This window comes from Eurytemora carolleeae, unplaced genomic scaffold (genome assembly GCF_000591075.1).
Source record: "Eurytemora carolleeae unplaced genomic scaffold, Eaff_2.0 scaffold236, whole genome shotgun sequence".
NCBI lineage: Eukaryota > Metazoa > Arthropoda > Copepoda > Calanoida > Temoridae > Eurytemora > Eurytemora carolleeae.
Window position 1 is genome coordinate 268,494 of NW_019396199.1, and position 16,264 is coordinate 284,757.

Here is a 16,264-nt window from a genome sequence, read left to right on the forward strand (position 1 = left end):
CGGTTCGCGCCCATCTTCTTTATCAAATTTTATTCTTGCTAACTCTGTCAGCATTTTCTCTTAGATAAAAAATGAAAAAATGAAGTGTATTTACACTTTTTTTTTCGTGGACTTGTACAATTTTCCGAGCATTCAAACCCTTACAGCTGTGATCATGTGAGGTCCCACAAAAAAATTGGTCTGAATTGGGTTTGACGTTTATTGGATAAATACAAACAAACAGACAGACAGACAGGCCAAGTTATTTATATAATTCATTTCAAAATTTTTTCTTTAATTTTAAGATAAAATAATCCTTTACTCATAATATTGGTAACACAAATTAAATTTTCTTTAAAAGTCCAAAAATTCTCCACAAACGAAGCAAATTTCGTTCACTATTATGATTACAATTCGGGTGTTTAGTCCAACACATATTTTAGTTCAGTCGACAAAGATTTCACTTTATAAAAGGTGAACAATTATATTTATTTTTACTTTTACTGTGACAGAAAAACAACAAAACTGGAAACTTGCAATTCTTTTTTTCTCCTGTGAAACAAAATAGAATAACACAAAAATTGTATAATTTTGCAATTTGCAAAAAGTTGACGAATTCATGAAAACATAATATTACATGTAATTTCAAGGAACCCATTATTGATAAAGTTTTATGTAAAATTCCCAAATGTACCCTTAATAGCTTTGTCTAGCAAGAGATCTAGTTTTAATTATATATTTTCTTTCTGAAAACTGTTTTTTATTATAACGTTATTATCCACGTTATCAGATTAAGGTTTCAAGGGTACAGATGTAAATTGGGCAATGGTTATGCCCTTCTTCATATGGATGGGAAATTTTGAAGTAATAAATGTAAGAAATTTTAAATCAACTGCAGCATTATCAATCAAACTTGTACAACGATTCTCTCAAAATTAAGTATAACAACACACACATATTTATATTTGTATTGTATATTCCATGTTGTGTTCCTCAATGTTTTGTTTAAACGGTTTTTATTAAAGTTTCAGCTATTGTTAGTTACCCTGTATCATGTATGAGTTCTCTTCTTCTCTACGTTATAAAAGAAATAGATTAAATCATCATTATATATTTATTCTGCTTTAACTAAACAGAAGTAAACGGTTAATTAAAAAAATAGAAAAACTAATTATCACTTTATTAATTTATCTTCTAGTTTGGTAGGCAGGTTCAGGGCCATAGGCGGGCTCAGGGGCATAGGCGGGCTCAGGGGCGTATTTAACTACGGGTTTGGGTCCCTTGTATGCCCCTGGGCCGGTATAAAGTCCGTATCCTCCCTTGGGTGGGTCAGGGTAGACAGGGGTACCCTCGTATCTTACATCAGCAACAAATCCTCCATCGTGGTCAGCATGGTAGGTCACAATCTGCTTCCGGCCGTCAGGAAGGTCAACCTAATATAGATGTATTAGTCCAAGAAGGTCAACCTAATAATTACATCTATATCTATATAATAATTCTCTTCGGTCATCTATATATATATTTATATGTAAGCTAAAACTGTCCAAACAGTTTGACTTTTTTTCTTCAAAATTCGAAATTCTTTTTTAAGGTGTTTTAAATTCCACGGGCACATAGATTCAGCCTGCGCCCTGCAGCCTGCTTATAAAAGTATCATCAATGTTGAAGACAGAGTCAAGTTTGAAGTGTCGCACCGCCGGGGCTTGGAAACTAATGAACACTCGCCTCGGACATTGATTTTCTATGGAATATTTATCTCTGCAACCTGATGGTGAAAAACTTTGATATCTAAACCTTTTACTGTTTGATCCAGCAGAATTCATAGTTTAAAATTTCAAAAGTCGCAAAAATTTTAGGATTAGAAAATCAAAGTTTAAGGTCATTATTATTTGTGGAGTAACCAAATTAGTAAAAAGTGAAAAGTAATTGAATGTACGTCAACTTAGTTGAACCAGCTGTTTTCAACTTGAACAGGCGCACCAGAGAAGTGGCTCAACTAAGTCAACGAAGTTCAACTTCTTTTTGCGATTTTTGTTAAGAATTATTAAAATTGAAACTTTTTTATTTATACTTTTCAGTTTCATAAAACCTAAAGTTAATTTTTCCATCGTTATAATTTTTCTCATTATTTCTATAAAAATGAAAAATAGATTATTAATGAAAAGAACAGCATGCGTAGTGCTATATGTATGGAATTTAATATTCTTTTATATTCAGAAAATGATAAATTCCTATCCTAAGCTTATGTGCAGCATACCAGTTATTTTCACAACTCAAATATATCAACAAAGTTTGAAGGGGAGTAATATTCATCCCCGTTTCTATGACATTTTTTCTACAAAATTTTTAATAATCATTTTATTAGAATCAGTAAAAAGAGGAGATGTACTAATTTAAAGGGCCGTCGTTTTAGTTTTATCTTATTTTTCAAACATTTAGCGTCTCACACATTTGAAAGATCCTTCATACTCTCTGGTCAACCGACCCCCCCATAAAATATTTACCGTGTATGATCCCTCCACGACTCCGTAATCATTCTGCGTCTCAGTTTTCTGGAATGCTGCGCCTGTATACTCATCTTTTACTCCATACTCATATGCAAATGGCTGAGGGGGGAGCTTCTCATCCTAGGTAGATAGATAGATAGATTGATAGATAGATAGATAGAGTATTTAAGAAATTAACTTTTTTTGCTAGTTTTTTACCTCTTTGTAGGGGGCAGGGGCGTATTTAGGTGCTGGGGCATATGCCGGAGGTGGAGGACCATAGCCGGGAGGACTGTCAGCCCGAGGCCGGGCGGCAGCAACTGCTAGGCAGGCGGCAAATAGAGAAACCTGAAAAATTTATTTCAAGAAACTATTTCGGATCATAATTATTTTTATTTTATATACAGCAATGAAGAAGTTGGCACTAGATGACGTTGGTAAACCACACTCTGTGTACAGGCGGAAGTTAAAGTGAAGTGGTTCATGTCCACGCGTTTCAAGCTTAACCTCTCGCTATTCATTAAATCTGAGCACAATGAAATACAGTTTTTTGCACTCTTTTTGCACTTTTTTGCAATCCAAGGTTAATCACAAATTATGATATTAATATATTTCTTTTCTCATGTATTTTTAATTATATATTTACATAATTTTATCTAAAAGGGCGCCAACATTTTACCTTTAAATTATTTACATAAAAAGGGTTTACAGATCATCTTGAAAGTCTAGTTTGTTGTAGTGTATAGTGTACAGTGTTTTTAATGGAGGGTTTGCGTTATATAGATATCTATCAAATATTTTCATTAAAATGCAATATTGAATTGGAATAGATGATAAAGAAACTGACTTTTGGCAACAAACTCAGATTTTCTAATTTTTATATCTTTGCAACCCAATGTAGGAGATATTTCAAACTGATAATTATCAAAGAATCTTAGTTTGAAATATCACAGGATTACACTATCAGGTTGCGAAGATATAGGAACTTGAACATTTTAGTTTGTTGCAAAATCTCATTTCCTTTGTAAGCAAGCATTCTTTCAATTAGAAATCTAATTTCCTTTGTAGGCAAGCATTCTTTAAATTAAAAATCCCTTTGGAACTTTCTAATTTATATAAGAACACTTTTTCTTTTTCATAAAATATCACTTCAGGGTTTTGTAATTTGTAACTGCATTATTGTAATTTGTAATTGAATTATTGTAATTTTTTCAAAGCATTATTGTAATTTGTAACTGCAATATTGTAATTTGTAATTGCATTATTGTAATTTGTAATTGCATTATTGTAATTTGTAACTGCATTATTGTAATTTGTAACTGCATTATTGTAATTTGTAATGCATATTGTAACTTGTAGCTGAATTATTGAAATTTGTAATTGAATTATTGTTAAGAGAATAAGATGTTTTGACAAATTTTAGTTTCCACAAAATACAATTACAAGTAACAGATATTAATAAAAAAATAAGAATATGGACAATATTTTACAGTTTTCTGATTATTACAGTAAAAGCATAAATATGTGATTTTCATTTGGGAAAAAACTTTTTTATTCTTTTTATTAATCTACTGTCAAAACTTCATTTATATCAAATTAAGTAGAGAAAATATTGAATTTCTTGGAAAAATGGGGCTCCAGGAAAAATTTAAAGTTCTGGTATAAGTAACTTCTTAAAAGTGAAAATTGAAACAAAACAAATTGTAACAAAGTACAAATTTTAATATTTTAAAGGTTAATGTTACCTTGAACATGTCTAAATTAAAACTAATAAAAATCTGACCTTAGCGCAAGTTTATATACTATCCGTGCACGCACGCTTCTAACAATATCATATCTTCAATACAAGGGTTGGAGTGGTGTCATGAATTTCCGGGATTTTATAATTTAAAGGCGACTTGAAATAATTTTGTAGAAATTTGCAACACAATAATACAATGATACAATACAATACATAGCTTCAGAATCTATTTACAACCAATTAAATATTTACAATTTCATAAACAATAAACATGAATTTACAATTCCAAATAAATATTACAGAATTTTCATTATTTTTCTCTGCTTGATTCATTCGCAAACATTTTGTTAAATTGTACAATTCGCTGCAATATTTATAAATATTTTAAATATCTATTAAGATCATTTGTCTCCATAAAATCTATTTACTAGATCTAATGATTATATCATTATAAAATTGTAGATACGTACAACCGGTACAACTCACGTACAACCGGTACAACTCACGTACAATCGGTGTTAATTTGAATATTCCAGTTGGGCCACCTTTGCAGTCCTAGTTTGGACTGTACCCCCAATTTACAATTACTAAAGCGGTACAGGAGTGTCACGCCCCACCGGTGTACATTTGAATATCCGAGCTGGGCCAACCTTTGCGGTCCTAGTTTGAACTGTATGCCGCCAAATTACAATTACTAAAGCGGCAGAGGAGTGTATTTGTATCATACTATTAGTCAACAATCACAAATACAACTAATCAATGGATTTTGCCTTGGTCAACTCATTTTTCAGGATTAGCGAGGAAATGTTTTTGACCGGCCATAGTGCAATTTACAATGAATTTCAATTAATCATTTTACAGAGAGAAAATTATAAAATGTCGTTTTGCAGTATATCCAGAGAAAACAATACTTTTTAATGGCTGTCATCAGCAAAAAAATATCATACAACATAAATAGAAAATGCATCCAATCTTCTCTCTGTTCCATTTCCTCGAATATATTATTAATCTGTTTTTAAAAATATAAAAGAGACTTCTTTGAAATGTTCATGTTATACTGTACATTTCATTTAAATAAATAATTTAATTAAATGATAAATAAAAACAATCAGATGATAATAAAAACATTCAAATGTTAAATAAAAACACGATTAAAGAGAATTTTTTTCTTTATTTTAAACCCTAACAGCTCTCATACGGTCTCAAAGCTAACACAAATGTCATGCATACCATACCGGGGCCACTTTTTTTCTGGCATGGCTATTCTCGAGCAGTTTTGGTAATTTATTTTATCGGGAGAAAAGATAAAAAATAATATATAATTTTTATACATAAAGCTCTGGACATTTCATCAATCTTTTTACCACTATCTTGAAAATTAACTTCTGAAGTGAAATGGGTCTATGTACACTGCACACTTGCTGCGATTCAAATGTTACTTTGTACCTAAAACACAATTTCATTTGTTACTTTGTACGTATTTAGGTACATAGGTAATTGATGCCACCCGTATAGATTAAATATAAAATATTTTAAAAATAAATCTACAAAACATCCACACCCCTAGTCCCCCCTCCCACACATCCCCAGATAAAGGTGTTTGAGGAAGGATATGCAGCTGAGCCTGAATAATGAGAAACCATGGTATATTTACATGATCATATAGACATGCAAACCTTGAGGGGAATGTTCGCAAAACTGAAAGGATGTATGAGTTAAAAAGTATTAAAAAACTGCGAATTGATCTAATTTTGTTGGATTCTAAATTAGTTATGAAAATTTTATATGAATCGTTTTCCTTAGTTTTCAAATTTTAAAAATTTAAAGATTCACGATACCCAATAATAATTCAAGAAGTTCTAAATTTAAAATTCTATTTTCTAATAGTCCTTTTTCTTAAACTAGGCTTTTAGGGCGCTTCACGCCCAACTTCTATTTCATTTGTGAACAATGTTCACAAACAAAAAAATCGCTACTTTAGATAAAAATGTGTAGATTTTCAAAATTTTTAAAAATCTAAATTTGTTAGATGCAAATTTTTTGAAAATTCGATCATTCATGAACCTTTCCTGGGGTCACGCGAGGTCCCACAAAAAAGTGGGCCAGATCAGTTAAGCCGGTTTGATACAGACAGCCATCTTAACAGACAAGCAAAGTATATAAATAGATTGCATGGGTTCAGACTTCTTCGGCCATAGTAATATAAGCTAATAATCAGGCCCGTAGCTAGGGGGGGCACTGGGGCACGTGCCCCCCTTTGCCCACGAAGTGGGGAACAGGGGGGCACACTTTATGAGACAAATAAAAAGAAAATGAGATAATGAAAAGAAGGCATCAAAAAAGGAAAGAAAGAAGAAAAAAAGGGGGAAAATTGGCATAAAATCTAAGTTTTGTTACCAATATTATGTGTTATTATTGTATTATTATTGAGTGTAAAGGATTTTTTTTCTTCAAATTAAAAAAAATTGGGAATTTTTATTTCTATCTTTGGGAAATTATAGGGTTTAGATAATTCTTTTTTAAATTTGAGAAGCTTATTCATTTTCCATCTTTTCTTAGATTAATCATTCTAATAATCCTTCGTACTGCAAAAAGTAACATGGAGACAAATTTTAATTATATATAAAATATGGCCAGGTGTAAGAGAAGCTGTTTCTACTCATCCTCAAGCTTGCAAGGAAGTTTTTTTCAAATTATAGTTTGATAAGACTGAAGATTTTCATGCTTTGAGCTTTCCTTGATCTCTACAGGCATTTACATCCTTTACTTTTCCTGTATTGGCTATTCGTGATTCAAAAATTGTCAAAAGTACATTTATTTAGAGTTTAGAAAACAGGCAAAATATCATGCGAAAAAATGCACTAATTTAGGTGTCGCAACGTCTTTGACATTGATTTTATCGCTCCAAATCAATTTTACTTTTTTTGTAGCTATTAACATGACAATTTCAAAACTTTAAATCACTTGTTTTTAGTTTTAGCTTTCAAGAAGTAATTGGCAAAATTCTCATCAATTTTGGCAGGAGAACTGGCAACCTTGAAACCACAGTGGTTTAGAAACGGGAGACTAAAACTATGCCAAGATTCTTGAAAGAAATTAGAGAAAGTAAATTAAAACATTCATAATTCGATTTTGTTCCTGTCATATTCCCGCGATTTTGATACTTTTTGAATTTGCACTTCATTCGTAATGATAGATAATTATTCCAGGGTTAACGGCCTGCTTAAAATAAATTTGAAATTGCACACCTTGTGAAATGCAAGGTCTTAAGAACGGTAAAACAGCTGTTTCAAACAAATCTTAAATATAACATTTTTAATAATTGAGTTAAAGAGTTGTAAACTTTGTATTCGAAAACCCCTTCAAAGATTGATGTAGAAACATGTAACACATCTTAATATTTGATAAAAAAATAAAATATTTAAGGTTGGACTTTTTGAATTTATTTAAAACCTTCCTAGCACCGTTTATGGACCTAAATAAACAACTTTAGTTTCATTCATTTTAGGAAAATAGCCGTCCCGTTTTTATTGAATTTTTTTGTTAAATATATCATCACATGCATATTGTCCAATCTAATTTTATTATAGATTCTCTGGCTTAACAATATGAATCTGAACTGTCAGATCTATTAATACTTTAAATTCTTAAAGGGACTATAAGGGCAATTTTAAGTGACCTTCATGCGAAGATGGTAATGCCCGATTTACTACGGTACCCTTAAACTTATAATATGACCAAAAATGTGGCAGATACTATACTTTTCCTGACTCGAAAAATGTTTATTTTTGATATCTTCTTCATTAGATATTTTAAGCAATTGTCACTTTTTATGAGAAACCAAAGAATCGGGGATTTGCCGTCTTCGCATTGAGGGTCACTATACACATTAGGCTTTCAGTCCTTTTAAACTGTATTTACTGCGTAAAGTTGTTAATCTAAAAAGTAAAAATCATCATGTTTTTCATTTTCAATTCTCAGATTTAAATATCGTATAAATTTGATCACACTAATATTTCTTGGTAGGGTTAAAAATGTTTATGAATTGAAATGATGAAGATGAATTGAATTGATCACAAGGAAGAGATTTAAACATTTAATCAGAAATGTTAAAACAGGGTGTCAAAAAAAAATTCACTAACTAAATAAATTGATTTATTCAAGAAAATGTGTTTTCAGAATAACATGAAATGTTGAAAAGAAAAACAAATTTGTTGTAACAATTTTTTATTGTAGATATACGATCCATTTCCTTGATCCCTACTCAGCCCTCTGAGAACAGGAAGGAAGGTTTTCATCTAAATCATGTCATGCCATATTTAAATTAAATTGGATTTTATTTTCAAGTTTAACTTTAATATGAAGGTTTAACTGCAGAACATATATAGGTGGTTAACCAACCAAGCAATTTAACATTTTTTAGCGGAGGGGAAGGATGGGGGAGGGGGGAGTTGAGGGGGAATTTTGGAGAGAAAAACTGAGTTTAAAGTATTAATGTGCTTTCAGTTCATATTCGTCTTTCGGTCGTTTTTTGCCTTTATTTTCTTTCAGAGGGAAAATTTGGTAAAATGTAAGAGTAGCAAATGTTTTTTTAAAATTTCTATTCTAAACATTTGCTTTTCTATAAGAACGATAGGATAGGATAGGATAGGATAGGATAAGAAAGGATAGGATAGGATAGGATAGGGATAGGATAGGATAGGATAGGATAGGATAGGATAGGATAGGATAGGATAGGATAGGTTAGGATAGGATAGGATAGGATAGGATAAAAGATATTGCAAAGTTTAATAAAAGTAAACATAAAGATATTACAGTTTTAAAATCTGAATAGTTTACTGAATTTTTTTATAAAAACTATCCAAACAATTAACACTAGTTTGGAGATAAAAAATCTGTTGAAAGAAATTTGATGAGAATTAATGTAATGGGCCATGAGAGATTTTTTAAACCGTAGAATTTTTTATTTTAAATCATAAATTTTTTTATTTTGTTTATATTAATCAATCATCATAAACCTGATCAAAATGACATGTAATTAACATCGGGTAACACGATATTCTGTAAACCTGAACTACGTTGTAAATTGATAAATTTCTATGTTTGTAAACTTCTACGTAAAATCCATTATTCATGTGATATATACATCCTGATGTACTTCTTAATTGCAACTATTTCAACTGTGCTGTAATATGTAACAGGATTGCCATAATCATGTGATATATAAAAAGAGGTATGGATTGAAATTACGTCTATTAACTTGTAACATATAAACCTCAAATACATTAGTTGATATAGAGACTCCGTACAGTTAACTGCAAGAGTGTTATCGTTCCCTGTTTTGATAAACAGGTTGAGGATTGTGGCCCTCGTTGAAACATGTGAGTTGAAGATCGCGCCCAGTTGTAGTGGCGTTGATAGTTCACAGGGTTGTAGCCATGGGGATCGTGTTATGGAGTAGGGCATTTACTACAAGCGTAGTTTAAAAACTTTAAATGCAAATTCATGACTTTTTTCTCTTCAAATTAATTTTCAATATACAATTATAACTTTTCTCCAAAATATTGTTTTTGATTGTGACTTTATCCGCGAATATTACTCTTCAGATTTTTGTATATTCTAAAAACCTATATTTCTTTTTTCTTAAAATTATAGACCATAATATATGAAATAGAGGTTATAGTTAGGAATAATTTGAGAATAGAATTTTCATTGCATCTTGTGTCAAAGAGAATGTGCACATTGTTTTAAAAGTTTTAGCATAAAAATATAATTAACGTTATAATATTATTTTTTTTATAATTAACAGTAAAGTAATATTATCTTTTTATTTCTCGTCATTGTTTTTATCATTGATTACTTCAAAGGCTAAAACTGTTATAAACATATCTTAAAGTTATAGATGCTTATTGCTTAGAAAAAGTAATTGAGTCTTTGCAAAAAACTCTCATTTTCTAATCCCTATATCTTTGCAACCCATGATGCCGTAGACCCTAGATATTTTAAACTTCAAATTCTTTCAGATCAAAAATTAAGTTTAAAATATCACAGGTTTACACCATCACAGGTTGCAGAAATATAGAGATTAGAACCTTTGAGTTTGTGGCACAGACTCAATTTCTTCGCGCACAGTCCCTTAGCTAAGGCGGAAGCTGCCTATATCTAGATATACCTGCACAACATCCATATTACCGACACACAACAACATATTTCCGGGAGACCACATACATGCTTCGGCCTTGCACTACTAGGAGGGGATAAACTAGCTTTAAAATCATAAACTGGGTCTGCTTCACCAGAAAAACTGCTAAGATAAACCCCCTTCATTTAACTTAAAAGAATTTACATTTTATTTAAACCAAAAAATTAAAAACAAGAAAGCCCTGTAGTTAGAATCATGGGTCGTTCGTTTGCTTCAATGCGTCACTGCTTGACTTTTGAGGCATATCTGATAGATAGATAGATAGATAGATAGATAGATAGATAGATAGATAGATAGATAGATTGATAGATAGATAGATAGACAGATAGATAGATAGATAGATTGATAGATAGATAGAGAGATAGATAGATAGATATATAGATAGATAGATAGATTCTTATATTCCTAGAGTAAAATCTATTAAAATTGGACTGCTTCCTCCTCTCAATTTCCCTAAAATATGGTATGAAAATAAACGACACTTTTCAAAGCTTTCTAATATCATTCTTATTTCGAATTTTAAACAGAGTTAATTAGAAGATTTACTAGATAGATAGATAGATAGATTTATATATAGATAGATATAGATAGATAGAAAGTTAGAGAAATAGAAAGATTTATACATAGATAGATAGATAGATAGACAGAGAGATAGATTGAGAGATAGATAGATAGATAGATAGATAGATAGATAGATAGATAGATAGATAGATAGATAGATAGATAGATAGATAGATAGATAGATAGATACAGGTTCCTCCTAATGACATGGAGCAGCACAACGGTCTATATATTTATAGAAAATGTTTAAATCAACTATTAAGACCGGACCAGATTTCTCCGAAGCATTGGACAGGGGAGGGGTTGTGGCTATAGCTATTTATTCATCAAACGAAAACGAAACGATCGTTTTTAATTAAAAACCAAGAAGTAGGTTTTTTTTTAATTTCTCAAGAGTAAGACTAACATATCTATTAATTTTTCCATTCTTCAAAAGTTGAAAACTAATAGTTCGTTATTTTTAGAACCCTTCGTTTGCTTAAAAACGAAGGTTTGTTAGTTTTGAAAAACCAAAAACGATACAGTGATAACCAGAAAACAATGGATTGGGGGGACGATATTTTAGCAGTACACTGAAGTGTATTCAATGTTGTATCAAAGAAGATATTTTTGACAGAAACTTATTATATCATGCTGATCTGACTTTTTAAAGTTATAACTTAATTCAAAGAGTAGTTTTCCTGATCCAGAATTTTCTGGTTTTTTTCCTTATTTATAGAATCCATTCAAGGACATTTGATTCATACACTGTGTTCCTCACCTCAGTGTATGGTTGTTGAGTTCAATAATAAAAAATATTTTTAATAATTTATATAAATTTACATAATTTACAAATGTGCATAATTTAAGAAATTTTTCATTTAAAATTTTTTTTCAAAATTTTAAAAATAATTTAGTTTTTAGGGGTTTTCTATTCTTGGTTTTGTTTGTAACAAATTCAGGATCTGTATCTAGTTTATCTATCTGTCTTATCATGTTTAGTACATACCCTGACCGCCCGGTCAATCTATTTCACCTGTTATCAATAAATTAGTATCATATTAATCTTTGTTTTAAACGAACGTGTTTAGCCTGGATTGGCTACGTAGATAGTCAGCTGATTGACTGAAGATTTGGAGTTAGAGACAAGTAGTTAAAGAATACTCGGGACCTAGATTGTTACAGGTTCATGAATAAATATTGCCTCAAATATTTGTATAGATAAATTTGTTTACTTTAAAAAACAATAACTGTAGCTTCTGAAGCTGAAAAAAACGGGATTATCTATAGCTTTGGACAACAATTTTAAAATGCCCCATACATTTTGACCCAAAGAGAAGAAATTATACATATGAAAAAATTGTCATTTTGGGCAAGCTTTTTTGTCATTTTTCACAAACAATTTCCGTAGATTTACTGGAATTTTGAGCGACGAAATTGATCTTAAAAATTGTTTTAATACTTAAAAAATCTGTATGTAGTTTTATATCAACAAGAGTTAAGAGTTTTAAATAAAGTTAATCCACCGGAAGCATATTTTATCTAATGAAATTTCATATGTTACATCCGGCCTTCTTCTATTCATGGAACAACAATACTTCTGTAATTAAATATATTAACAAGTGCAATTCTGAATTAAAAATCTAAAAATAAACTATTGTTGCAGATTATTGAACTTTGAACTAAAAAATTACATTGTGTCTGTAAAACACTTTAAAAATTGATCTGTTGGGTCCCAACTTTGCATCTAATATCTTTATGTAAACTTGTCACTAAACAATTTAAGAAAATATGTAATTCTCAAGTTTTAAAGTCAAATTTGTCCTGTATTTCATTGTCCTGTACTGTAATATTATTAATATTTATAATTCCAACAATAGATAAAAATACAAACAACTGTACAGAAATAACTAAATAACTGGTTAAATTATCAGAAACTTGTTTTCACCAGACAAAGAAATTAATCCTTTTAATCCTTTTCTATGCATTGTTTGATCAGAGATATCAGGATCAACTTCATACCTCATTTGGATATTCAATTGTCAGATAGCTCATAAAGGGAGTGTTCGCAAAATATCAAAGGGGGTATAGGCTTGCGTCGAAAAATATTTGATGGTGATTGCTACTAATCTTACTTCGATTTATTGCGTCTATAAGGAGAAAATTGTTAAAAAAAAAACGACTCATGCATAACAAAGAACATTGAGTCTATACAAATTCAGAAAGTTGAAATATTTGACTCGGATCGTTAATAACATCAATTTAATTCCAAACTAATCATTCAGATACTACAACCTATAATCATTGTTTTTTATTCCACGCATTCATAATACTTTTTACTTTTTATGATCTGAGAGTTACTTATAGAAACATTCATTCCTGTTTTGAGGATTTTTATAATATAATGAAGACGACATTTTCATGTTTTCGAGGAATGTGTGAAAATCCTGCGCCAGTTGTGAAAAGTTGTAAGCAAAACATTAATTTAAAATGTAGCACTTTTCTAAGTACACTCTACTTATAATCACCCATCAAACCAACACAATAATCTATTGAAATACTTCTCTGAATGAATATTGGCCAAATTTGAATCTAACGAATACAAATTTTTATATTTATTTCTAAATTCATTTAAAATTCAATAACCAATACTGTGTATGAATACATAGTTAGAGAAAATTGTGCACAAAAGGGAATTTGTATATTTGTATTGGGGTACTTTAGTCCTACTTTGATACTCACCGGACATTGCATTTACAAAACTATATTTAAAAAATGTTAACACCATGATGGATAAGAAGGCTATAAAAAAAATAATAAAATGGGGAATATACATTTTCCTTACTTTGTTTTTTCTGTATGTGGGAAAAAGCTCGGTTCAGAAATATTTAAACAAAAAGACAATCATTATAAGGTACATTTTAAAAAAAAATAAGGTCTTAAACATTATTTTCTTGAGGGGCCATAAAGTAACCTAACATCTTGCCATTGTAGTACATTGGAAAAGTCCTGGTTCATGATTTTGAATATTAATTAAAAGGAAGTTAAAGTAATATTTAAACTGGATTACATTTTCAGTTCATTAACCGAATCAGAGAAAATAGAATTCCCCGCCATAACTATCTGCAGAAAATATACCTTTGATCATGCATCCAATGCTCTTCATCAAACAATGGAGTCATGGAAGAACCACTCTCAGACATTTGTGAAAAATTGGGTTTTAAACCACACTCATTCCATAGAGAAGGTATTTCGCTTTGTTCAGCATAGAACAGAGCAAAGAGAATTCCCTTGTGATGTGGTAGAAGCTCCTCTTTTTCCCGGAGCACCATGCTCATTCCAGTTTAATACTGGAGACTGTGGTATTGCTAACAATCAAAACCCATTAAAAAGTAATTGGTGCAGATCATTCAATGAGAAAAGCAATCTTCTGGTAAACAACAACTGTACAACTGTACACGATGCAAGGCCATGGTGTGCAGTGCGAGTGTACAAAAACCAGTCTGCTATTGTTGGAACATATGGATACTGTAGAGAGGAATGCCAAGGACAACGCCCAGATCAGAATCAGCCTGCATACCTAGCCAGACAACAGTTTTCTCATTTGTGGAAAACTCAGATGTTTAGTTTAAATGGGTGGAAGTCAGGTCATTGCTACACCTACATGCCTGATGAACTTTATTTACCTGGAAGTGATGGTAATTTCTATGCTCTCTTAGAAGATGGGTTTAAAGAAATTGATCAAGTGGGAGGATATAATGTTTATCTTCACTCTGAAAAGGTATTTAAAAAAGGTTTAAAATACAAATAAATGTTTATTTTATCCAAATAATCAAATGTTAATTATTTAGCGAGGTAAATGTTGCATATTTTGGGGCTAGGCAACATTTAGAATTTACAAAATCTAAAACCTTAACTAATCAACTTTTCTTAAACATTTTTTGAAAAGAGCAAGAACAGAGATAAGCGTTTTTTAAGACAAAACTTAATTAAAAAGCTTTGCTTGGTTAATTTTCAGCACTTTTGGCCTAACATGGACTTGAAAGCAACAGGACAATCATCCCAAATATCCATTAATTTTGGAGAATATGTTAAGGTACAATTTTAGTACTAACAAGACAGATAATTTAAAATTGAATATTATTTTCAGGTGAAATTTCAAATCACCCATGAGAAGAAATTATCAAACTGTGAAGCCGAAGAGGTGAGGATTATTAACCATATTTTCTTTTAATTTAAAGAGTACTTTTCTTTAGAGTTACAGCATGACTGATTGTCTGTTCAACTATGTCCACAAAATGTCAGGATGTCAGCTCGACTGGTTTAATGAGCCTTCCCTTGGCATTCCTATTTGTGAGGGAATTCAGGCTATGGAGAACATGTACAGAGTGTTGGAAAACATTGGAGATTGGAGCTATTCCACAATTGTTGACAAGACAGGTATAATGAGCTCACCTCGCCAGAAGCTTTAAAAATCACCTCTTTAATTTCAGGTTGCAAAGTTCCTTGCAACAAACAGCATATTTTGATCAAGGAACTAGATGGGCAGAAGATATACTGGAGAACAGACTGGATGTCAGAGTTCTTTCTAGAGGCAGATTCAGGAATAGTTCAGGTTTTCTACTTTATTGTTAACACCACACACTTTGAAGACTACAGTAACAGCAACAGCAATCTGAGTATTTAATAATTAATTTTTAAACTACTCAATTTATATGAAAATAAATGTCATAGAAAAAAAAAATTATTTCCCCAACAAATTAGATGTTTTGATGACTACAACAATATTTATATAAACACATTTAAAAATTCAAGCATTTGTTATAAAAAGAACTGAAAATTAAAATCTTAAAATTATTTTAGTAAGAAAATAGATCAATTATACACTGTTGAAAGTGCACTTTCATGTTACTTCAAATATCTATCAGGAACAGGTTTCAAATACAAATTAGTGCTATGTTACTACCTATTCCAGTTCCTAGTGTTAACTGTGATTTCTAGCTCCTTTTTTTAAAATGAAAATCACATCTACAGTTTGTATTGTTTTCAGACATCAGAGGAGTCTTTGGTCTATGATAAAAACGATCTTGTTAATGGACTTGGTGGACTTGTTGGACTTATTCTTGGAGTCTCTTTGCTCACACTTGCTGATTTTATTATTGATGTTCTATTGTTTAGATTTCTGTAATTTTTATTGTGTAGGCTTTATATTCTTCAGAAAATAAAAAAAACCTTGCCCTCATTTTTTTCTCTAGTAAAAATCATCTTTAAGGAGAGAAAAATATTTGCTGCAAAAGGAGGAATACTTTTTAAGTA

General features: G+C 30.7%; 2 protein-coding genes across 4 annotated transcripts; one reads left to right on the forward strand and one right to left on the reverse strand.

Annotated features, from left to right (window-relative positions):
* Window positions 1–1,074: 1,074 nt before the first annotated feature.
* LOC111697907 (cuticle protein 7) lies at window positions 1,075–2,819 on the reverse strand (the record flags this gene model as incomplete). The annotated part of the gene is made up of 3 exons (XM_023468050.1): window positions 1,075–1,412; window positions 2,484–2,606; window positions 2,685–2,819. Coding segments are annotated over 3 exons (504 nt in total), but the record flags the coding sequence as incomplete, so codon positions are not given.
* Window positions 2,820–9,516: 6,697 nt separating this feature from the next.
* On the forward strand, window positions 9,517–16,194 carry LOC111697916 (uncharacterized). 3 transcript variants are annotated; one of them, XM_023468062.1, is made up of 7 exons: window positions 9,517–9,587; window positions 14,027–14,729; window positions 14,967–15,044; window positions 15,099–15,152; window positions 15,205–15,388; window positions 15,442–15,563; window positions 15,999–16,194. In XM_023468062.1, the coding sequence occupies exons 2-7, from the start codon at window positions 14,121–14,123 to the stop codon at window positions 16,134–16,136; spliced, it is 1,185 nt and encodes a 394-aa protein (XP_023323830.1). In that variant the 5' UTR covers window positions 9,517–9,587; window positions 14,027–14,120; the 3' UTR covers window positions 16,137–16,194. The 3 variants fall into 3 exon arrangements, with proteins under 3 accessions (XP_023323830.1, XP_023323831.1, XP_023323833.1); XM_023468063.1 differs by lacking the exon at window positions 14,967–15,044; XM_023468065.1 differs by lacking the exons at window positions 9,517–9,587; window positions 14,967–15,044 and having other exon boundaries at window positions 14,570–14,646.
* The last annotated feature ends 70 nt before the right edge of the window (window positions 16,195–16,264 follow it).

Bases quoted from the DNA above. Each gene is read 5' to 3' on its own strand.
- LOC111697916 (XM_023468062.1), top strand. From the start codon at position 14,121: ATGGAGTCATGGAAGAACCACTCTCAGACATTTGTGAAAAATTGGGTT. The intron at 15,389-15,441 runs GTATAATGAGCT...CTTTAATTTCAG, and splicing joins CACAATTGTTGACAAGACAG to GTTGCAAAGTTCCTTGCAAC. The intron at 15,564-15,998 runs GTTTTCTACTTT...TATTGTTTTCAG, and splicing joins CAGATTCAGGAATAGTTCAG to ACATCAGAGGAGTCTTTGGT.